The 24,722-nt window shown below is 38.7% G+C and overlaps 1 protein-coding gene across 4 annotated transcripts in view; it reads left to right on the top strand.

The window, feature by feature from the left end:
• Nucleotides 1–24,722, top strand: part of stx1a (syntaxin 1A (brain)) — a 60,228-nt gene that overhangs the window by 1,155 nt on the left and 34,351 nt on the right. For all 4 annotated transcript variants that reach the window (XM_032590572.1, XM_032590570.1, XM_032590573.1 and 1 more), the window contains exon 2: nt 17,756–17,833. In XM_032590572.1, coding sequence (XP_032446463.1) covers nt 17,756–17,833 — 78 coding nt within the window. The remainder of the gene's footprint in view (nt 1–17,755; nt 17,834–24,722) is intronic.

The raw sequence follows: 24,722 nt of genomic DNA on the forward strand, positions 1-24,722 counted from the left end.
AAGCACAATCTCAAAATAAATATTTTTTAACATTTATTGTTAAAAAAAAAAGAGTATGTTTCTTATGGAGTGACGTACTTAATTTTCACAGTTTCACAGATGTCAGTAACAGCACCATTAATTTGCACATTTAAAAACAAAATAAATTAGTCTATAAATTGTTTTATGCAATAAAGTGGATTTGCACAAGTAATAATCACTGAACACATGAAGCTGTCACAGAAAGCCATTTTAAAAATAATTAAAATCTGTCAGTATATAAAAAACCACCCTAACTTACAAGATTATGGTTAGCACCTTTAAACTCCATTAAAAAAAATGAGCATAAAACACTTTTTGAACTTCTCATTCACTTTTATCATACTAACAGAAATGTTTAAGAAGGCTTTAAAATATACAGTTGGCATCTTTTAAATTAAGTAATTTAATAAGGTGAAACTATCTAAATGAAAATTTGAAACTGTGAAATGGTAAAGCCAACCAACCAGACATTCTGATCGTGGATAAGCAGCAGAGGACAGCTGTTGTGATCGATGTGGTTATCTCAAATGATGGAAACATGAGAAACTGGAGACATACCAGTCAATGATGTTATACAAATGTAATAATAGTAAATGGTTAAATTGATAACTGGGGCTTACAGAGTTTTTTCTTTCTACAACAAGGCCATATTTGTTGTCACATCTGACACTCTTAAGTACCAAATCTAAAATATCTGCTATCAAACCGTCACGATTTATACAACAAGGTTCTTATGTCATTCGGTGAGGCTTTACTTATTAAGCAGTGGAATGAGACCTAATTTTGTTCTGACTCTAAACACTATTTGCTGACGAGTGTCTTCCACAGGGAAATTTCTTATTGAGGCACTGAATGTGTGTTTGTACAGAGGCCATTGTTAAATAAGTGTAATTTTTAGTAGAGCTGATTGAAACTGTTTCAATGAATTGGCCTCAAGGGAAGCAACCTAGCCTTGCCAAATGCGCATGTGAGAGTGTTTCAAGACAGGCGTGTCTTCTTCTTCTTCTACTTCATCATGCCACGCTGCCTTCTCCTCGTTCTCCTCCTTGATGCATGCTGCTGTCTAACCAAGAAAGACAGAGAATTAGTCAAAAACCTGCTTAGTGACTAAGAAGCTCAGTCAGTATTCAGGCGTGCGTCGTGGGGAGTCGACAGCGATGATATGCCAACTGCTGATCCCATTTTCTTTCATCTTTTCTGATCGTATCGCTCATGTCTGAGAGATTGCAGCCGAAGCGGCCTGCAGACAGACCTATTTTAGGCAACTCGGACCAAATGGGATTGAAGCAAATTGCAAATCACACACTGTTATTTTCCCAGCAGCACTACATTAATATTGTTTTCCATATAGAGCTTCAGAGTTGGAGCTCGGGTTGAGTGTCTGTGGGGACAGCACAGCAGAATATTGGTGAATTTATGATTATGTAACCATCCAAACCAGCACTTAAAAACGTTTTTTTTTTTTCCTTAGATTGTCTCTCTGATTAATCTTTCACTGTCAGGCTTTTAAAGAGATGCTGAACAATGCTCATCTTTATGCTTTGTTTTTCACAAGTTTCCCCATCTTGTCGTTGTCTTTGCATGATGAAAGAAAAACAGGTTTGGCACATTTGAGGTTGGGTATAAAATAATTTAAATGAAAACCAGATTATTAATGTGGCCGTTGGTGACAGAGGATGTAGCTTTTGCTGTCTGTCATCACTTCTTTTCTTCCCTGTGAATGTTCTCTGTGCTTGATGTTGTTTAAAATGGTGCTGAATGAGATTTGGGAGTCTGCGGAGTCCCTTGTAGAATTACACATGTCCCCATCTTAATAAAGTGAACATACAAGTGAGGCTTTTTTTAATGCTCCTTAATAAAGCATCACCACAAAGCTGCAAGGAGAAAGTGATGACAGACTGAGTTTCAAATCCTAAAGGAATCGCCACAGCCCAGGCCGCGCCGCCACAACAAAAATGGTGAAAGTGTAGCAGGATTGCAGCTCCCAATAACATCGCGCAACTGAGGTCATGCGAAGTGTAGGACATTTACAACGATGAAATTCTTTTCACATTTTCTACAATCTCTGCAAATCTAATGTTAACATCTGTTTACATTTACAGACAGGCTGAATCATATTTCTTTCTGTGCTCCTTGAACAAGGGGCAGTGGTGAAAAAGTGTAACTTAAATATTTTATTTTATTTTTTTATTATTATTTTTTTAACCCCTCCAGGGGGTCTTTTGTGGGCTCTAGTGTCCCTTATATGACAGTAGGCTGACAGGAAACGGGGAAGGAGAGGGGGGAAGACATGCGGCAAATGTCGTCGGGTCCGGGAGTCGAACCCGCGACGGCCGCGTCGAGGACTCAAGGCCTCCAAATACGGGTCGCGCTAACACTACGCCACCACGGCACGCCCGGTAGCTCAAATATTTTATAGTTACAGTTATGACCGTATGACCAATCAGTGTGTAACTTGCTTATGAGGATGAAGGCATTTCAAGGGTCGATGGTGTTTTAATGAAACTTTTTAGAAACGACAAACACAACTTCAGTTTTGGAAAAAAGAGGTGCTTGCTTTTCCTAAGCTCTATAAATGGTTGTAAGGTTATCTTCACTTTTCTGGCAAATATTTTAATTATAAAATGGTGCACATGTAGTCTCTAAATGTACTTGAGGGATGAGTTTTCATCGTCGTTGGTTGTTGTGTTGCCGCTGTAATAATGGGCTTGTGATCCTTCCATCATCCAGTCTGGTCTTCAACCCCTGAGACCCTCAACATGACAGACTGGGACTGGAAGGATGGATTCCCTATTTACAGTGAATATAACCACGATCCATGCCAGCAAACATGGCTAATAATGTCTCCAATTATCTTCCATGCAGCTCTGTTGACAGTTGACTAACAAATCCCTGCGAGCAAACTAGAAATAATTGGCTGATTTGGACATTTCCTCAGAGTCTGAACAAAATTAGAGTTTGCCAATTAAATTTACTTCCCAGTCCCAAGTAAGCTTCATCAAGACGAATGTTTAGCTGTTGTTTTTATTTCGACATAATTGATTTTGTTGTCTCAGTTCAGGTCCTCCTGAGTCAGTACTCTGTTGCCAAATTGAAAATTTGTACACATCAATAACTGGAAGTCATTTATGTTTCTAGAAGAGAATTGTCTCCATGTTATGTAACATAGTATCACTATACAGACAAACTGAAGTAAATTATCATCTGACAAAAGTGTTCACATCCCTAAATGTTTTAGATTTTGTCACTTTATAACATTTCTTCTTGTAATTTGACCGTATTGAGATATTGTTTGATAGACCAACACAAAGCAGTATGTAGTTCTGTAGAGTAGGGAACATGACAAAGGGCTCTAACATTTTCTTTACAGAATAAAAATCTTAATTTGTATTCAGCCTCCTTGAGTCTTTGAAGAACGACCTTTTGCTCTTGCAGCTGTGAATCTTTTGGGATATGTCTCTACTAGCGCTGCCCATCTGGAGACTGAAATTTTTGCCCATTGTTCTCTACAAACTACAGTGCGTCAAGTTCGGACAGATTGTTCTGTGCAGCATCCGAGAAAAGCAGTTTTCAAGTCTTGCTACAAATTCTACGATGGATTCAGGTCTGGACTTCTAACACATACATACAGTATGTCATAATTCACAGGTCTTTGTGTTTTGTTTTTTTGCCTTTGAGTTGTATTTAGAATATTTTTGAAGTTATTTGGTTTTCATTTGGGCGTTTTGTTCTCTTCTGTGTTCTGTTCTTTGTGTCTTTGTTTAGATTCCTGTTTTAGTGTTACCCTTTAGTTTTTAATTCAGTGGATCCTTTTGCATCTTGTTTAGATCGCTGCATATTCCTTTTTATGTTAAGTCATTTTACCTTTAGCTCCTCTAGTACTCACTTAGATCTACTGTATTCTAGTGATTCTGCTCACCTGGTTATCAAACCATTAATCACCTCCCCAGAAGTTACAGACCAGTCAGATTCTTTCACTTCTCATCAGATCTTTTCATTTCCTGCCCTGTCAGTTTTCCTGTCTTTTGTGCCTGGTTTGTTTCTCTTCATCTTTTATGCAAGTTGCTTTAATTAATTTTCCTTTCCAGGGTGACACTCAACGTCTTTCCTGCGTTTTGGTCCATATCCGCCACAACCCATAACAAATATGCCATGAACTAAACTTTTGCTGTCCTGGTGAAAAGTGAACCTTGGTGAACTGCAACCAGCTTCCCTGCCGCTGCCGATTTACACATGAGGATTTGATGGTCAGGGCAATGTGTTGATCTGGCAAATAAAGGCCACAACAAGATAAAGTTTGTGGTAAAAAGTATCAAAATAAGAAAAAGCACATGAGGCGTGAGTAATGCAAGGCACTAAAGCAAAAAGAAGTCTGAGTTTTCCAGATTATGTTACTCATGTGTGTTCTGTGTGTTTGTTGTCGCGTCACACAGGCCGTTTACTCATCCGCATGTGTGTCATGTTGGCAGATATTGGGTTTGCTCATATTTATTAGGATCCAGGTTGTGCTTCAGCACTGCCCATATGCATGTAAAGCATGTTTATGAGCTCAACGCCTGCTCTTCATCGCCTCTCCCAACAGCTCCTCTTTAGCTCCGTGCCTGAAGCTGCGAGCTTCAGTAACTAAAATGATCATACAACCTCTCCTTATCAACGTGTTTCCATTGCTCCCAGTCGGCCCAGCAGAGACAGATGGCATAGATATGATGTGTTTGTTAGATCGCCTGGGAATTAAATTGATGCGGTTATTATAGATATCACACACACTACTGGAGCAGTTATAAATCCGATTGTTTATTGTTTCTTAGCGGTGAGTTATTTACATAGGCTGGCGTTATTAACTCTGCATGTGTAACACCTGATTCACTCTGAGTTATCTTCATTTTTATCCTAATATCTTATTCATTTTGTGGTTTTTAATTCACTTTTATAAAAAAGTAAATAAAACATTTTCATGTCCTTAAAGTTGCAGTAGGTAACTTTTATAAGAATTTATTTTTTGCAAATTTGTTAAAATTGTCAATATGTTGTGTGAACACATCAAGCTCCTCTGGATCCTCCTTGTCGTCATACTGCCATCTGTACAAATATACCGCTGCTTCCAGTCAGAAACAACCAATCAGAGCCAAGGAGGAGGATCTTAGCGCGGTCAATCGTGTTTGCATACGTGCTTCTCACAGTCTCCATCTTGAGGCTGTGAGAAGCACCCAGGGTTCACCATGAGCTCACCGCTGACATTGAGAAAGTAATAGTGAACTTCAAAACAGGAAACGCTTGGATCTGTGCTAGACACTAAAGCCAAACTGATAAGCATGCATGCCATATTTAACCCTTTACAGTTTGGGAGCATAAGCAGTGGTGATAACTTCATTTGTCTTGTGAAAGTCTCTGTAATGCCTTGGATGTGTTACGGAAAACACTGATCTCTCTGAGGTTGGAAACCTATCGATGTAATCAGGCGTTGCAGTGAAATGCCTCGTCATGGTTCAGCATTATCAGGACGGCACGCTCACCAGCATATTATTCATTAACACGTAGAGGCTGCATTAATGAGCCATGAAATGGTGTGACCAAGCTGGCATCTCACCAGGGACTTGTCTGTCTTTGCAAATGAGTTGACAGCTGCAATGATATCCAGTGTCTGTTGGCTGCGAATGATTATTTCTGAAATTTGGCCCGTTGAACTGTTGTTTACAGACGATTGATTCGGGCCAGCGAGGATCCCTGTAGATGTACGAGTTATGAAATTACAGTGATTGATTTTTTAAGGATTTGGCTGTGTTGAAGCTTCTTCCAATAAATGAGCTAATTAAGCTCCTAATATTATAAATCCGACGACAATCCTGTAATCAAACATAACCCATCTGCTGTGGGAGATTGGCTTTGGGTAATCTTGGTTCTGGCTGTTAAGATTGAATTTTTAATGTGTTGACCTCCCGCTCTCACATCATCACATAATTGATAGCAGCTGAACGCTTCGCTAGCAGAGCAGATAGAAGCTTTTTATCATGCACACTTGTTGAAGATTAAGGCTTTAAATGGTAATTATCCTCATTAGGCTCTAAGTAGGTGTTCCTGTCAGAGTCTGCAGGTGAATTTGATGAATTAAAGTCTTGAATGTTGCCAGTTGGTTTTTTGGCAGAGGCTCCTTAGTGGGATAAACATCTGCAGTCAATGAACATGAACACATTGTCTCGTGGAAAAAGCTTCAGCTGGCAGGGAATCGTGGTCTGAAACGATTTTCAGTGCGATATCCGTCACCAAAATTTAGATTCAATGTGTGTCAGAAATTGGGAGTGTGCTGAATTCAAGCACTTGTTCATCCATGCATGACAATAAAACAGATAATTATCCCTTTGATAAAACAAATTATACAAAATATATAACATGATCTCTGTTATTTAAGACAAAGAGCAACAATTGTTGGCATTGCAGCTAAATTAATTCATTCTATCCTTCCACAATTGGGATTTAGATCAGAATAGTCCAATGTGTTGCTCTTAGCTATTCCTGGGTGTTTTTAGCTGGGTGTTTGTGGATGACCCATGACCTTTGACCGAGGCAAAGCGTACTGAAACTAGGCAGCACATTTCTCTCCAGAATACCTCGATAGTCTTGATATTCCAACTTACCTTGCACAGATTTAGTTGAACGTGTCCCTGTGGTCAAATAGTTTTCAATTATTGCAATAGGTAGTATCATTTTTGTTCATGCCCGTTTCATTAGTCTGTTTTTTGGGGGGTGTTTTTTTTGTTGTTTTTTTAATGATTCTGTTGTATCACATTTCAAAAATTTCATTGGTTAATTTTCAGTAATTTTTAAAAATATATACTTTTATCAGTTTCAAAGTATTTCAGTGACCGTTGTGGACTTTGAAGTGTTACCAACTATTTTGTCCACATCCACAAATGATAAAAAAAACTACAAATTATTGTCTGTGTTGGTCTATCACTAAGTAATCCAAAAATACATTGAGGTTTGTTCCAAAAGTTAAAAAGACCACAGAATGTGTAAATAAATGTGTAATTAACTTTCTATTTGATTGTTAAACAACTGCTTTGTCTGGAAATGACAAATTGTTGAAAACATTTAAATCTAGAAAACAAATCCAAGCATGCTACCTAAATAGCTGATGTTTCTGCTTAATTTAAGCCATTCATAACAAAGTGAAAATTAAGTATGTAGTAGATTGTTTAATGACTAAAAAAGTTGGCAAAGTTGCTGTTAATGTTAATTTCTTTAAAATGTTCCTCAGCTTTATTTCCCCCAGCCCTGTTTCTTGTATTTTATTTTCCAAGCATTCCCTTTCATTACCTCTTGCTTTTTCCTCCCACACCTTTCTACACGTTCTCCTCCATTGCCACAGCATTATTGTGTTAGTAGAACATGGATCGTGTCATAATCCTTTATGGTCAGGGACTTGTAGCACGCTCCAGCTTTCCCATATTTCAGAGGGAAGTTGGAGCAGCAGATATGGGTGGAGGGAGAAAGCGGTGACAGCACATCTCTTCTTCCCAGCCTGTGATCTGCCAATAAAGTTCAATTGAGACTTTATGACATTTTCTCTCCCACTCCTGCCAAACTGAACACTGGCCAGCCTTTTTCTACTGCCTGCAGACACACAAGTCATGTTTTCATGACTTGTGGGGACTTTACATTGACTTCCATTCATTTTCTTCAGCCTAACGCTTACCCTACCCCTAACGCCAACTGTAACCCTTACCCTAACCATAACAATCACATACCTAAACCCTAACCCCAAAACAACATTTCCCTACTTGGGGACAAAGAAAATGTCCCCACAAGGAGCAGTGGTCCCCACAACTCCACATTGTAGATAGGTCCCCACGAGGATATAAAAACCTGGTTCACTCTCACACACACGCACACACACACAGGATGGAAGAGTTGGTGTATCAAAATCTTCTATCATGTGTAATTCATATAGTCACACCCCGACCCGTTGGCTAATTATGAGCTATGAAGCTGAAACGTGGGTGGGGGAGGGATCAGGACTTGGGCTGAAAGGTCACTTCTCTCATGTGAGTCTCTGTGGCACAAATAGACGTCTCTCTGACAGAATTACACCTGAAACCAACTGATATCGATTCGTACAAAGTCAAGGTACTATCGCATTATAAGTCATTATTTAACCTTTTGCTGTGCGTCCCTTTGTAAATTTGTGTTTATGGGCTTTTAAATGGCATCACTCTGATGATTGCATTGTTAAAGGTCAGAAAGATGTGAGGAAGGTGGTGGTCGGGGGGATGAGGATTAATAAAATATTTAATTTAGCGGAAACACACAGCGAAATGTTGTGACAGATGCAATATAAAATTTAAAGTCTGGACAGAAGCGTGTGCGAAGGAAGGAAAGTGATGAAGTGTGGAGGGGAGAGAAAGGTAACCGAGTCCACGGTGTGTGGCTCTGCCGTGATAATGATTCTGTAGTCAAGCTCCACTCTGTAGGAAGGAGGTGTCAAAACGACAGGTGAGGTGGATAAGAAAGAGAAGATAATTAAAGGAGAAGGACACAGAGAGAGCAACAGGAAATTGTTAGGCATTCTATAACTATGCAGGCGTCTTAAAATGAGAAGTAATTTGCAGTAACTGTCACAAAAACGGCAGGAGGTTCAGTTCAGTTTTTTAACAGAGTGCCAGTTCACAGCAGATGTAAGGGACTTTAAGAAACAAACAGATCCTGTTCACACCTACAACTACAAAATCAGACTGATCTAGTCCAAGGCAGATTCTAATTTAATTGCATACATCCCACATGCAACCAAAACTCACACTGTCAATTAGTAGAAAGTTACGTAAGGAAGCCCAGACAGATAAATTTAGTCATTGACTTTGCAGCCATCCTGACTTCTGTAAAAGTTAAAGTTGAATGGACGATTTGCAGCAATCCCTCCTCCTGAGTAAGATAATTGCATCAAATCGTTGACTCTGCAGGAATCCCTCTTCCTCTTTCTGAGCAAGCAGTCGGCTACAGTGGCAATCCTTCCACCTGGATAAGCATGTGGTAAAAATGGACAGTTAATTTCCTGGAGTCTCTGACTTTTTAGAAACTGTAAATCCTGGGAGAACATGTGACAACAGCGGACAGATGGAGGCGTTGAGTCATTGACTCTGCAGTAATCCCTGTTTCTGAGTAAGCATGTGGACACAGTGGACAGATGAAAGCATGAAATCTTCGATTTTTCAGCAGTTTTTCCACCTGATTAATAATGTGGTAGCATATAGGTGATTGCATTGGGTCATTGACTAATGAGCTTTGTGACCAATTTTATTTTCTTCTTGTAGCTCAGAACTGCTTTGCATTGTGTCTTTGAGAACTGTAATTAATTGCATTCAAATGATTTGTTTCCTATTTGTAATACTCTTACGGGTCTTAAGTTACTTACGGTAGAAGAGGCTTAAAAATGCAAGACAGCCTCTTCTGTTGTCGTCATTGCAACCAGCACACTTCACTGGGAATGAATCTCAATTATCCCTTCAGTATCTCTGTGATCTCCGTTTACTTGAACGAAAACATCGCTGTTTAAAAACTTGGACATGTGCATGGCTAAAACAAGTTCAAGTTTAAAATTAGATGAAAAAGTCAGACGAAATTACAGTATGTCATAAATCAATTTTTAGAAAAAGAGGGAATTCAGTTAGTGTTTTTCCAGACGAATGATTCATAGCTTCTTCTTCAACATGGCTGCTGTTTGTATTTAAAGAAAAGGATTACATTGTTTTATTTTTTTCATGTTTCTGTTTTGTTTTAAATAATAAACAATAAAAACTTAAGATGATATGGATGGATAAGAGAATCTGTTTAATAGGTAGTGAGCAATCAATATAGCTGCTGCACATTCAGTCTGACTCAATCTAATCATAACATTGTTAAATTTAACAATCATTTTTGCTTTTAATTAATATTTCTCAGACATCTTCTGTTTTATTAGCACTAAATATATTTAACTTTTTGCCTTTCATTATTTTACTGCATTGCTGTTCTTTATTCATAAATGTTTGGTTTAAAGTCAAAGTCTTCTGCTCCAAGATTTTACAATAATTTGACACAAAGAGAAACAAAAACCTTCTTACTTTTAGATTCTACAGAGGATATTTCTCTGCACAGTTCTCAGTGATTCTGCATAAAGCAAAAATAAATAAATAAAAATAAATAAACCGCTTTAGCTCCTTTTCTCCTCACAGATACAGAAACTAATCATTAGTGTACTCTCTGAACGACAGACACTTGTGGCTTTCCTCTGCTGACGATGTCGTAACAGGGAGAACAGTAATGAGACAGGAACTGAGTGAGTTTTACACTCGGCTGGTCTTCTCCTGGCTCACTCCATCACTGCCCGTGTCCGCTCATCAGCCGCGCTGCCTCTCCAGTTGTATAATTTCCAGGTTTCAATCAACCTACACTCTGTCCTCCTCCTCCGCCAGCCAGTCATTCACTCTGACAGGTCCTCTGTCAGTCGGCTGATGATTCGTGGTTTCAAAGTGTTAGCATCGTCTCTGGGCTGCCAGTGTGCCGTTTTGTCAGAATACTGAACGGAGAATTAAATCTTAGGTTACACTGAGTCACTTCTACAGTTAGTAATCGATTATTCTGCCGATTTATCGAGTCATTGGGTAAGAATATTGACATTCTGCAGATTTTTCATCTAACTACTTAAACCTGTTTGGCGCAATATTAGAAATACACAAAAAAAGGCAAGTAGCATTTCTTTTTAAAATATGAAAATAAGCGTTTTATTGCCCAAAATGCAGTAGGAAAGTGAAACAGCAGTGAAAGGAATCAGGTATGTGAGCTGCAGCTGCTGTGCATGTCGTTCTGTGAAAAGATGTGCTTGATTATTAGCCAGTGATATTGGTGAAATATGGACTGTTAATGACTCATAACAATCTGTTCATGTTAGCTGAAGCTTTATAATAATGAGCACATGAATGTCTCTCCAGCTGAATGCTGCATTAAAGAGGCTGCATTATATTAAAGCAACCTTTTTGAGATTGTCATCATGTTATAATATTATTTCCTCATCAAAAAACATCTCGTGTTGTCTTGACTCATTTCAGCACGTTTGTGAAATCCTTTAATCTCCCGTAGCAACCATTCAGCTGTTCAAAACGTGAACGTGAACCCAGCTCTGCCTTCGAGGCGCAGCTCATCCTCAGAGCTGCAGTTTCCAGGCCAAGTTTTCGCCTCACAGAGCAGCCCTACCCAGCAGCGCCCAGCTCCTTCAGACTAGCCAGCAGCAATCAGCAAACACCTGGTAGAATCTGCTGAGCTCATCATGCGAGCTACCTCTCAGCGTTAAAGGGTTAATAGAGGAGTAATGTGACAATGTCCTGAAAACAGAGTTTCAGAAAGAACAGGTTTCTTAAAGCTACAGAGATCCCATTTCAAGGTGTGCAATTCATTTCATTTTTTTATTTTTCATATATAGAAAATTTTCTTAAACAACTTAAGCTAACATAGTTACTTGATTTGCTGTAAAATGGCACAATATGGCTGAAAAACACATAATACTGCCCCTGTACTTTAGCTTGTTTACGAATCAAAATAAACAAAACTGACCGTCACGTTCTCTCGCTGTTAATGGTTAAATACCCAATTCCAGCAGAGTATATCAAAATAAAAACATTTTGCATTTAAGGCATTGTTCAACACTTTAAATTATTTACTACTTTTGTCTCATTCGTTTAGATGCTGAGGATGTGATGACAAAATATTCAGTCGTTAGAGAAATTAGGCTTGATTGTGAATTGAGGTGAAACTCTTGAGACTTGAAACCACCGTAAAACTGCTATATATAGCATTTAAAAAATATATAAATAAATAATAATACCAACAGTTAAACATTGTGGTGGTATAGTAATAGAACCATGATCTCATGAGGTTATGAGGCCATCGGTCCCTGACCTTAAGCTCATGCAGGGACAGTGATCTGAAGCGCTTTTAAGGAGCTGAAAAAACCCAAAACAAGATGATGTTTTCATTGTCCCAGTCAAAGTCCAGGCTTTACAAGTTATGTTTCTTGATTGTCATGAAAGATGGCACAACCAGTTATTAACACCATCATGAGCAGTCAGAGCGTTTTCACATAAGGTCAAGTGTATTTGGATCACTGTTTCCTTTGCAAAAATTAACTCATATATTTTTTTTAATACTCATAAACATTCATGACAAAACAAAAAACAGAAGAGATCTGTAAAGCGGCAAATGAGATTAGTTTTCTTAGCACCTGAGGCAGTTATGTGATGGTGATCATCTGCAGATACAAATGGCTCAGTTTAAACTGCATGTCACTGTTATCAAGAAGATTGAAATACTTGGAGCTTAACGAGCGCCGCACAAAGACAACATAAAATTTCTGTATTTCCTGTCTTTCTAATAGCGACATGCGCATCTATAACCTGAGGATTCCTGTGTAAGCACAGAAGAAATCTCTCTCCCTGCCTTGTGATTTTAAACTTGGTTATTTTCACATCGCTTCCCTGTGCAGCTGACGGTTTATTTATGAGTCCGACTGCAGGATGCTGCTTCAACCGGCTCTCATACAGAGATGCCAGAAACAGGTCGGCTTTTAAAACTGGAAATACAAAAAGGACAGCAAAGAACTGCAGTTGTATGTCTTTTCCCATCTGCAGGAGCTGTGTCTCGTCTGTTATCACATGCAACTCTGAGATTACTGTTGGTAAGCACAGAGCTGCTTTATTCAGCAGCTCCCTGCGTCTCTCTGGGTTCTTGTTGCACCTTGTGTGACACTTTCACAGCTTACAGTAATTGTTGTGTTGCAGTATTTTTCCCTCATTTGTGCCTTCTGATAGAAATTCGTACTTCTTATATATCTTGCTAAGCCTGGTCTGCTTTATCTTCCACTCTCCCAGTCTTGGAGTCCTTCCACTGGCTCCCAGTAGCTCAGACTTTAAAATATTTCTGTTAGTTTATAAATCACTGAACGACTCTGCACCAAAATACAGTAAAAATCTGCTGTTGTATCAACTGTCCAGACATCTCAGGTCTTCTGGTTCTGGGGATTCAGAACCGGAACCTAACATGGAGAAGCAGCATTCAGCTTCTATGCACCACATATCTGGAACAAAACCTCCAGAAAACTGCAAAACAGCTGAAACACTGAGTTCTTTTAAATCAAGACTAAAACCTCACCTGTGTAGAGTTGCTTGTGAACCTTAATAAATGGAGCATTGACTAACATATTGGATTTGTGTTGATGATTTTGATTACGGCACTCGACAAAATTGTTACTGGTTTCTCAGTTGGTGACTCTTATGTTGGTTTTATGACTTTTTGTCTTTGTGTTTTTATGATATACAAACACTTTGAACCGGCTTTGTTGCTGCCCAACACAAATCAACTTGGTTGATTGAATGGAGTAAACTTATTTTCAATCTTTCTGCATGCTCTGGAAGTGTGGGCACTTCTGTCTTCATGGAAAGACTTCCCTGCTGTTGCAAAACTCTCCAATCTAACGAACGGCGCAATCGAGCGACAGCATCACCTGCCGCTGGGACGTCGCGCCCGAGCATGAGCCCAGAGGGGGAGTGCATTTTATGGGACCGGCTCGTTTATAAACCTTGTTTTCTTCTTGTGTGTGTGTGTGTGCGTGCCATCTGCTGCGTATTATAAGTGTGTCATCTGTGATGTGTAGATGTATGTTTTTGTGTCTGGCTCAGAGCATCTGTTGTGTGTGGACAGTAAAGTCTGTGGGCTGAGTGGAGAGTGTGGCGCGGAGGGCCTCCGCAGACTCTTTTTGGCTCAGCGGGAGCTCCAGATCTGGGTGGGAGGTGGAGACTCCGGGGGTGGCGACTTTGCTGCCGTTGGTTGACCGAAAATAAAAAAGAAAAAGAAAATGAAAACAGACCAGAACCCTTATCTCTCTGCAGGGGATACAGCATCCCTCTGTGGAGGCTGAACAGCACTCTCTCAGCCTATTCTGAGTGCCTGCTTGTTTTCCTCCTCTGCATCCTGCTGCTGCAGCCTTTACAGCGTTCGCCCCGCTTTGTGCAGAACCGCCTTTTGGACAGAACCGCAGCTGAAGTGAAAAAGCAGCAGGTCCTACTCCTCAATGTATGTCAGCGTTGAATATTAACTCCCTCGGATATTTGTATCCCGAGGTTATTTAAGGAGGGTTTCTGCCGTGAACATAAACTGTTTTCACAAGTTAAAAAAAAAAAAAAGTTTGTGTTGGGTTAAATATATCTTGAGTGGGCCCAAACAATAGAGTGATAACAGTGGCTCTGTGTTCATCTCACTAAGATTTGTGCCAACTATCTCAGCATCTCCCGCTAAACCTGGTTCACAACATTTTTTTTCTCCTCTTGTCTGTGTTTTTAACTCGTCTCCTCATTGTGCCTCATTTCTTTTTCCCTTCTGGTCATCTCCGTCAGCTATTCTCTTGTTAAAGCCCAACACAGAGGAAGGTGCTAATTAAAAGCACAAAATGATTTTCATTCACTGTTTTTTCGCACAGCAAAGAACTTGACAAAGATACGTTTCCAGCATATTTTCTTGTACGTTACAACTGATTAACTTTTTTTTTATAAGGCACATTTTTCAATTTTGTCATGAATGTTGAGAAAACATTGATGGCAGTTTTAGACAGAAGAATTAAATAACCCCCAAGCTTTTATTTGAACAAAAGTTAAAGGTGAAGTATTATGTAAAGTCGACTTTTTTGAGCTTTACATTAAGTTATTCCTTCATTAAAAACACACCCAGAGTGTTGCATAGATTTTTTTTTTCTTGCATGTTTGATGAATCCTTTAATCTCCCATGGCAACCATTCGGGGATGCCTAAAAGCTTGGTCTCACCGAGTGCCGCCGATTCCCACCAAGGTTGGACCTGCAGCCTCACAGAGCGCCCCTCCCTCATCACTCAGCTCCTCCAGACTAGTGGCAGCATCATTTAGCAAACACCTGGTGGAGCAACACATCTGCTGATCTTATAAGAATGGTCATAAACGGCATAATGGAGAAGCATTGGTGTGATAACATACTGAAGGAAGATCTGGAGCTTCTTAAAGAGACAAAGGCCAATTTCAAGGCTTTAATTGCAAAGTGAGATTTCTTTTAAGGTCAAATATTTTATATATATATGACATATGTGAAATTAATGTAGAAAGTTACAAGTTGTTGGGCAAAAAAATATTCTTCTGCTGCCTCATTATGTTATTTTATTTAATCTGTAATACCCCTAATGTTCCGTTATAATCTAAAGCGCTCAACGCTTGTTTTTTCAGCATTATCAACATTAAAAGCACATTTAGTTTAATTCATTAAAATGAATTTGACAGAAGTGTTTAAAATGCTCCAATGTTTAGAAAACAACCAAAATGTCATACAGTACATTCAGCAGGAAGACATTTACATCCGTATGCTTACAAACGAGTCTGCGTGTATTAAGCAGCTGTAGATTAACGCTGCATAGACTGGATAACTCTTCCCATCAGATATTTGTTTATCTGCCTCATTTGATTGTAAGCTTTATGTCTCCCAGTGAATGTAATGCATTCACTTTCCTGCCTTTGTCTGGGTGAATGGAGCAGCCAGCATACGATTTTGAAGCTCATAATAATAATAATTTGATAATGACGTCTCTACATCTGTGTGTTTAAAATATTGATTGAACTTAATGCTTGAAAGAGACCAGAGAGTACTTTCAGGAAAAGGCCTCTGGATACATCCACAGCTACATCTGAAGCTCTTACTGAGTCGCTCCTCTAACTGGGGCTCACGTGAAAATCCTCTCACTTTAGCGGATTTTGACAAACAAGATTTCACTGATTCCCCTTTTTACTGAAGTGAAGATTTGGAAAGAAATTGCAGACGTAGGTGGGTTAGAGTTGGCTTCTGTTAAATTCCCGAATAAAATGAAGGAACACGAGGCAGAAAAAAAAGATGAAAAGTGCAGCCTGACGTTACAATGTTGATAAACAAATGGATCTCATAATGGGCATGTGAATTAGTTTGACAGTGGCTAAATGAATGAGATGGAGCCACATGAGATCCCTGCTAATGCACCATAATGGCTGATATGTGATTAGGAATAAGCATTTATTTCATGATGAATCACTGGCTACATGATGGGAAATTAGAATGTTCTCCCTTATTTTCATGTTTTCTTTCTGAATTTACATGATTTATGAAAAAGACCTGTCTGATGTCGACCATGTGCTACTGCTGAGGAGGTCACAGTGTGGCTGTCAGACAGGAGATTTCAGGCTTTACAGGTTTGGTAAATGACATCTAGGATATTCTGCAATAATTTGGACTCAATTTTCACTTATTTTAATTTTTGGGGGTCATAGTTTAGATGTGTTTCACCTTCAGCATGTCATTACATCCTAATGATCCTTTCCTTTATCCAGGTACTGGAGTTAGACTTGGTTGAGAGAAGGAATGTGAGACTTTTTTGTTATATGTCCCTTTTAGCTAATTCAACCAACCAGACACCACTCCTTTCTCCCACTTGCGGCTCCACAATATTTATCCTGTTGTGGCAGGTTAAGGTTGCAATATTTTAAAATCATCATGAAGGATCCTGAATGCCTCTTGGTTCCCTGAAACCAAGATTTAAAACCGCCCTAGTCAGCGCACAACGAGGCCGTAACTCGGGTTTTATGAAACATTAGCATATATCTGAGACATTTCTAGTTTTCCTCCAAATTTAGCTAAAGTCTCATTAGCATCTCCTTTACATGAGACCAATATTGTTGAGCATATTTTTTTTCATGAACTGAAACCTCACATTCTTACTACCAAACATTTATCATATTACTGAACTTTTAGACTTTTACACTAGAAGGTAGTTGCTTTAATCTCAGTCGATTGCAAGTTTCAGCAGAAATTAGCTGTGATTTTGACATACAGGCTGAACAATAAAATATACTCAAAGCCTAACATCAAATCGTTAAATCAGTTTCTGCAGTTAGGAGAGAAAGTGCTTAGGTTGGTATGGGCTCAGTATCTGCAGTGAAGCAGGTCAACATGGGCTGAAAGGCCACTCAGAGAAGAAGAAGACAATACTCCAAAAAGCTTGGATTGCAGTTTGGAAATTAAAAACAAAAATCTTAATTTCTGCAGAAATACTCTTACAAACTATTGTGAGCCGCTTGAGGAAGGAAACAGAACTCAAGTACTGAGAAAATGTATGTTGATTTTTGAGTCTAATAAAAATATTTAAAAATCTCTATAAAAAAATAACCTCTCATTATCCTGACGTGTGGAAAAAACTTTGGGCAATAATACGGACCTAAAACACTTTAGTCTAATTTAATGTCACAAAGAAGAGAAAAAATGTTGCATTTCTTCTTTTTTTAATTGTGTGTAAATATCAACTTTCTACAGTTATGTGTTAAGAGAGATGTAAAAAAAAAAAAGAACACCTTCCTCCCCCCACCAACATTCAGTTTGCCTCCAGGTCGTAATTAAATAATAAGTTGTTAATCACTCTATCTGTGGTTCTAATTGCTAAAGTGCTCCTTGACTCTAATCAGCTGATGGGTGGAGAAGGAGCGAGACGCTTGATGCCGTTTTATTTAACCTCAAATTATGCAAAAGAAGTGGTCTGATCTCAACTTTTCTGCTGTTATCAACATTAATGCAGTTTATAAATGTGGTTGCAATCTTTTCCAATCAAAACATCATATTCAGTTTTAGTTAGTCTCTCTTTGATAATAGCAGTATCTTTGTGTGTGTGTGTGTGCAGGGCAAGGAGACAACAGAAGAAGAGGATGAAGTCGCTGTGGGGATGGACAAAGGCTTCATGGAGGAATTCTTTGAACAGGTTTGTTTTCTAATCTTTCCCATCGTTTTCCCTCTGTCCTGCTGTCATAACTTGCCATCATGAATTAATGATCAGATTATTTGTAACACCACATCTGCCAGGGCGCCAGCCATCCCTCTTCTGATATCGGTTCCACTCGTTTTGGTCTGTTATCCATGTAACGCAGGCTGTTTTCTCTCCTGCTGCTGAGGAATGATTTATGACTACGGCTAATGTTTTGGGTGTGGCACGGATCATTATTTACTTCAGTTTGCTTGTGTTCATCTAGGTCATCACTTTGTTTTGTTTTACCAGACATACTTTTGCGATGTCTGCTTCTACATGTAGGTTCTGTTTGCACAAATGCTTATCTCACAATAGAGTTTAGAATTGTGGCCCAAGCCAGACCCAGAATTCACAAAACAACTCAGGATTTTGTGGCACATTTAAGAAGCCTGCAATACAAACAGCACAGAGGAAACCAAACAATAATGCACAATAAAAAGTTATGTTAATCTGCTTATCAGAGGTTAAATACAGGAGTAGATAGTTTAACCTGTTGGGGAAGTAAAGAAAGTAGGAAGGATGCAGAAGTTATCCAGACTGTAACAAGCGCAGGCGGCTCCGCTCCTATCAATCACACATCCCAATTGATTTTCATTTGACTCACCCTGCGGTTAAAACAAGCGACAAGATGGAGCTTAAGACAGGAGAGGTTACACTGCTCACTTACTTACATCGTGGTCTAAAAACGAAAGCAGTAAAATCTTAAATAATATGTTAGAATTACTACAGACTCTGGCCTATAAGGTAATGAGTCGGATCAGGACTGGGTCAGGTTGGATTTTTTAATCTCTGTCTCAAAGTCTGAATGCCATCCTGGTTTTCTGAAGGATGGACCCATTTCTGGTACCTCTGGAGAGACGGTGCCCCTCTGTGAGTCATCAGTCACACAGAGCCGTGCCGACTTCACTTTGTGACATCTTTCAGTCTGAGTAGAGTGGGCTCTGTAATGCCTCCTTAATGGGCCTGATCTCCCACAGAGACACAAATGTAAAAAGTGGGATTGTTGCGATTTACTAAGACCAGGGGCGCCGCCAGGAATCTTGGGCCCCCTGACAAAAAATTAAATTGGCCCCCCCACGCAGCTGCTGTTACAATTCTTTGAGTCTATCTGACCCATCAAAAGCGTCACAATTTTAAAAGCTTGCAACTGCTTTGCTTTCTTTGGTCCAATACTGACACTAGCACAATATTTACTGCTCATGATATTTACATCCAACAGTCCACATACAGTATGCAAGCAGGTTGCTTAATTTTTTTCTGTTAGTTTTAACTTACTGAAATGTCTCTCCCCACAAGCAACAGTCATAGGCAACATGCAAAATATACATGAAGAAATCCAGACTCCTCAAAAAAATGCTATGTAGTTGCATTTTGTTCACGCTGCAGTGTATAACTTTAATAAAAAATGTTTTCTCCATATTTGTTAAAGCTGTCACCATGTCGTGAGAGTTTGTTATGAGACAGATCATCTGTGAATACTATCAATCTCCTCCACCTCCTTCCTGAATTACTATTACTGGCTAAAGTAACGCAACGTTCCGACCAAAACAACCAATCAGAACCAGGAGGAGGATCTTAGCGCTGTCAATCAACCTCATTCACTCACTATTAAATTATAGAGAAACAACTCGTCATTACAGGAAAACTGTTTATCTGCTGTCACTGCGCTGCCACTGGTAGCTATGCTAACTAGACTGAGCATTCACAACAGGCTGCGCTAGCTACAGCATAGGGATGAGCAGCACCAAATGAGATTGTGATTGATAGCACTAAAACTCTCCTGCCACTGATTAGTTGTTTCTAGATATCACTGGAAGAAAGCAGAGGAAATAGATTTTTCACAGATTATCTCTCATACCTTACTGTCACAACATAATGACAATTTTAACAAATATGTTAAAAAAAGATTTTTATAAAAGTGACATACTGCTGCTTTAATTTCACTCAGGAGAGGACGGGTCAGGAGGGACGTGGGTTAGAGCTGCTGCTGACTGACTCACCTGTTGCTAAATGGTAAAAGGTACAGGGACAAGTTAAATATATTAATATCTCGGTAATTTTTTTTCTTAATTCATTAGATGCTAGTGAAATGGAGGCAAACAGTAGTCAGTAGCTAAGCTAACTATGCTGAATGGTTGATAATCTCTTAGTCTACTCACCTCTCAGAGGAAAACTGGGTTATAAATTGACACTCTTGCCTTTTTCTCTCTCTCCCTCCCTCTCGATTTTTTTATTTATTTATTTTTTGAAAACCTGACTTTATAATTTTTCTTAGCAGCATAGTAACAGCCACATTGTTTTCCACTGACTGCTGCTGAACACGTCACCGTCAAGCTCTCCAAGCAGGAACGAACCATTTCATGCAGATCCAGGGGGGTTCATGGCAAATATGTACTTTTTGGTCTGGGAGGGATAACATTTAATTTTCACTGCTAAAAACAATCTTTGAAAATACAATATGATTAATTTTGTAATTGACAGGGCCCCAATTTTTTTATTTTATTTCTATGAACAAAAAATAAATGAATAAATTGTGGAGGGCCCCCTGTTGGTCAGGGGCCCCTAGAATTGTCATAACGTTCCCCCCCATTCAGCGCCCCTGACTAAGACATTCGGCTTGTTGTTCTTTCATGGACAGTTTTTGTTTTTCCGATATTTCGTCCGTCAGGTCCTTTCGGTTTCAAAACAGCTCGTGTATATCAATTTGTGGACGTGGCTGCTTTCTCTTTGATGTGCCAAAATTGTCATTGCAAACGCTGCGGCAGAAGAGGGTCAGCTGAGGTTGAACGCCGTTTCGCCGCATTTGTGATTTATGAAAGAGACCCAACCAGCAGGGCTTTGATGTTTGAGTTTTCAAAGGAAAACGGGACAACAAACAGATTACAAAAGGAATTCGAGGTGCATCAATTAAAACCTCTGCAGATATGTAAAGGAGATATATTAGTAGAAAACATCACTTTGATTGAGGTTTTTTGGGTAGATCTTCTGGTATCGTCTCTAAAAATGAGCTTCCAGATTTTCATTATAGATATTAAAAGATGCTTTGATCAGTTTGAGAAGCAACCCACTTACATTAGCTCTAACAAATGAGATTTTTTAAATTTTCAGAATAAGCTAATTATTGAAAACACTCCTTGTCCAGTGATATGAAAGTGAAATGTTGCCCACGCCACCGCTGTGCATAAAAGTTCTTGTCTTCAATCTCTCTCTATATGGCAATTAATGTAAAAAACTATATATGTTTTCTTTTATTTTGTTACATTTCTTGCAACAAAAACACACTAAAACAAAACCCCAAAATGCAGGAACAGCCAGAAGTTTACATGCATGACTTTTTAAGAAATCTAAAAAGTTTTTGCTGAATTTCTTTCATTTGATCTAAAACCCAGACGGGTTTCATCTAGCTGAACCGGATCATAGTCCAAAACCAGACAGATTGTATTTAAATGTTCCAGATGTTTTATGATAAACTCAAATGAGACTGAGGGAAATATCTGAGCTGCGAAGGCCTGAGTCGTTTTTTGAAGAGCGTGCTTTGTTGCTGTGGCTCCGTCCAGACTGTTGATGCCGACATTAATTGCCTCATCTCCCATGTGAAGTCCCGAAAAACCAAAATGATGGGATGATCTGTAAATGAAAGAGACACCACATGATAAATTACCGGCGACCATTTGGATGTCTGTGGTTGATGTGCTTCATTTCATGCAGAAGGGGGGAAAAATATAGGATTTAACTTTCTGATTATCCTCACTTATACCAAAATATATTTCCATTTTGTTGTTTCTCTCTCTTTTTCGCCTGCAGCCTTTAACAGCCTCACATCACGATATAGACGTTCCGATGTTTTCATCTGGTCATAGTTTTATTGTGTTGCTTCTGAGGAGGAAGTATAAAATCATAACTTGACTGAAGGTGCAGGAAGAGAGCAGTTTGAGATGAGCTACAGGTTCGCTGAGAGAGCGTTATTCTTATTGAGTGAGCGCTCGTATGAACCAAAGATGAAGAACTGGTAATAAGAGCAGATGGGAGAAAAGTGAAATCAGTAGTAAGGAGTCCCTCACCCTGACAGGATGTATTAACTCAAGTTCAGATCAGGAGGGACAGCAGACAGTGGAGGAACAGCTGCAGCCCTTTGTCCTCCATTCACACAACAAACTGTCCCTCAGAGAGCCATTATTGATTTCTCCCCTGTGTTTGTGCCATTTGTGTAAAAGTAAAAGTGTGTGGGGTCTGGTTTTCAACAGCATGACGTCTGCATACACACATCTGCACCCCCCCCCCCCCCCCCCCCCCCTCCACACACACGCATCGATGCAATTTGCTTTTTATTATTGAAAATAACGCTGCATTCGATCCCTTTCAGAAGATTTTGTGGAAGATTCAATGAGGATTTTATCTTTTCAAGGAGACATGACTGTTATCAGCTTGATTTCTCAGCAGGCTAACAGAATAAAAAGTGGCAATGTTTCTCACACTCCTAAAATTATCCTATGAACATGTTACTGGGACAGAAATCAATCCTGAATGAATGACTTGTGCAGCTTTGCTCTCTCTGACATTAGGAAGCAGAATGGACAGTTTGAGCTTGTCTTTTATTTTACATCCCACCGCTACTATTGGCACCACTTGTCAAGCTTTATTTATATATAATATATAAAAAAAAGAATATCTGAATACCAATCTATCCTCACATCTACACAAATTTTATGATTAGAAATCGTTGGCATGTGGTCCAGGATTTTGTTTAGATAAAAGTTATCACTTGATTGCTGTAAAACTTTTAGCATTAACTTATAAACAAAATGATATCTACAGTCCCTTATTAAGTTTTTACTGGAGTAGGTTGCAGTCTATATTTAAAGGTGTTGAATTAAATTCAGCTTTTTAGGATTTTACAGGCTGAATGAATACGAGTTAACGTAGGTTGCATGATTGGAATAAATTCATGGCAAACAGCAAAGCAAAGTTTCACAGCAGCACCTGAGACGAATAGCATTCCTTCGAGGCGCATGTTGCCACACGAAGGCGCATGTAAGCATCATTAGTGTCAGTTCTTCTTTCTCTTTGGGTTTAAAGGCTCCTTTCATCTGATGATGCAACGATGAAGAGAGTAAAAGCAAGGAGCTGAGACCTCAGGCTCGCAAATCATTAATTTGTTTCATTGTACAAGATTAAAAAAAAGATTTTTATAAAGAAAGAAACTTAGATCAAATCAGAGATGTTATTATAGAAAGCTTTTGGAAAAGAGACGACTAATTTTCATTTTAAGATCAGCATTTCTACTCAGATAATGTCCATTTCCTTCCATTGTTGTTCAAATACAAGAAGGCGTCATGATTTACTGATTAGGTGATGAACCCAGCAACAATGTGAAAGATTAAAAAGCATGAAAGCGGTGATGGAAATTCATCTTTTTTAAGATATTGACTTGTTTTCTTTAACTTATTTAAGTTTTAAAGAATAGTTTCTTTGATCGTTTGCTACCTTTTTTCTGTAAATTTATGTTTGAAAGATGTGGTGATAATTTTACTTGGTGATTTGAGATAAATGTTCAAAGAATAACTAAAACAAATGATGTTTTACTGAAACACATGTCTATAAACAGCAAACTCAATGGCAAAAAAATATTTCTTATTCCTCTATCTGGAGTTGTATATTCACTTGCAACCAGATATTTACATACACAGTACATAAAAAGACACATTATATGTTCACGTCCTGGTTTTAGGCCAGGATGATCAAATGCACAGCTGAAACCACAAGTTTACATACATAAAATAAGAAGATATACAGTAAATAATGTTATACAAATGCACAGTGGGACAATAATCATAACACCAGATTAGCTGTTAAGTGATTCAAGGAAAACAATGTTAGTGTTTTGGAGTGGCCGTCACAAAATCCTGATGTTAGCTGTTAAGAAAATTTGTTGGAAGAGCTGAAAAGGTAAAAAGGAGCGTGTGAGCCGACACCACTGACTCGGTTACACCGGTTCTGTCTGGAGGAATGGAGCAAAATCCCAGCAAACCTTTGGAGGAAGATGCGTAACGATACTAAACAGGTCATGTCAATCTTTAAAAATATTAGTAAAATGTATCCAAACTGAAGAAAGGTGTAAAAATTCTAAATAAAAACTTGAAATATTTTGATTACTGTCACTGACCTAAAACAGGAACGGCTTACATGATTAAATGTCAAACTGTGGGGGAAAAAACAACTGATAAGTTAGAATCACTGACTGAAAGGACACAACATGTTTCCCTCTGAGGTTTTACATGAGTTGGGTTTCCCAAAGTTCTTTCTATTTGCTAAAAATCAGAATGATTAATAAGAACCTTTGTGGGAAATTCTTTTCTAATGCATTGGGAAAGCAAAAAAAAAAAAAGCTTAATTGATAAAATAATAACTCGCACAGTTTTCAAAAATTAACAATGCAATTTAGAAGTAGAAATGACCATGTCAGTAATTTACCAACAGCGTTGCAGCAGCTTCTTTTTTGTTACTGTGACTGCATTAATGAATTTGAGGCACAAACTGAACAACAAATCAGAACAGACTTTGGGTTTTTTTTAACCCTGAAGGATTTGCAAATGTTCTCTGCCTTTAATAAATTAGATGTAGTATTAGCAGTGCTAGCTTGTGTGCATTATATGTGTGTGTATGTGTGTGTGTGCTCATGCGTTATTGCATTTAAATGAGATTCTCAGGAGTCTCTGAAATTGTTTTTTTTTTCTTCTCCCACATAAATAAAATTTGTCTTTTTCATGCTGGAAGGCGCACCATGTCTCACTAGCAAACCTTTTCTAAATGGTTTCACATTCTACTTCCTTCTTCTCTTTATTCG

Source organism: Xiphophorus hellerii, chromosome 18 (assembly GCF_003331165.1).
Source record: "Xiphophorus hellerii strain 12219 chromosome 18, Xiphophorus_hellerii-4.1, whole genome shotgun sequence".
Lineage (NCBI taxonomy): Eukaryota > Metazoa > Chordata > Actinopteri > Cyprinodontiformes > Poeciliidae > Xiphophorus > Xiphophorus hellerii.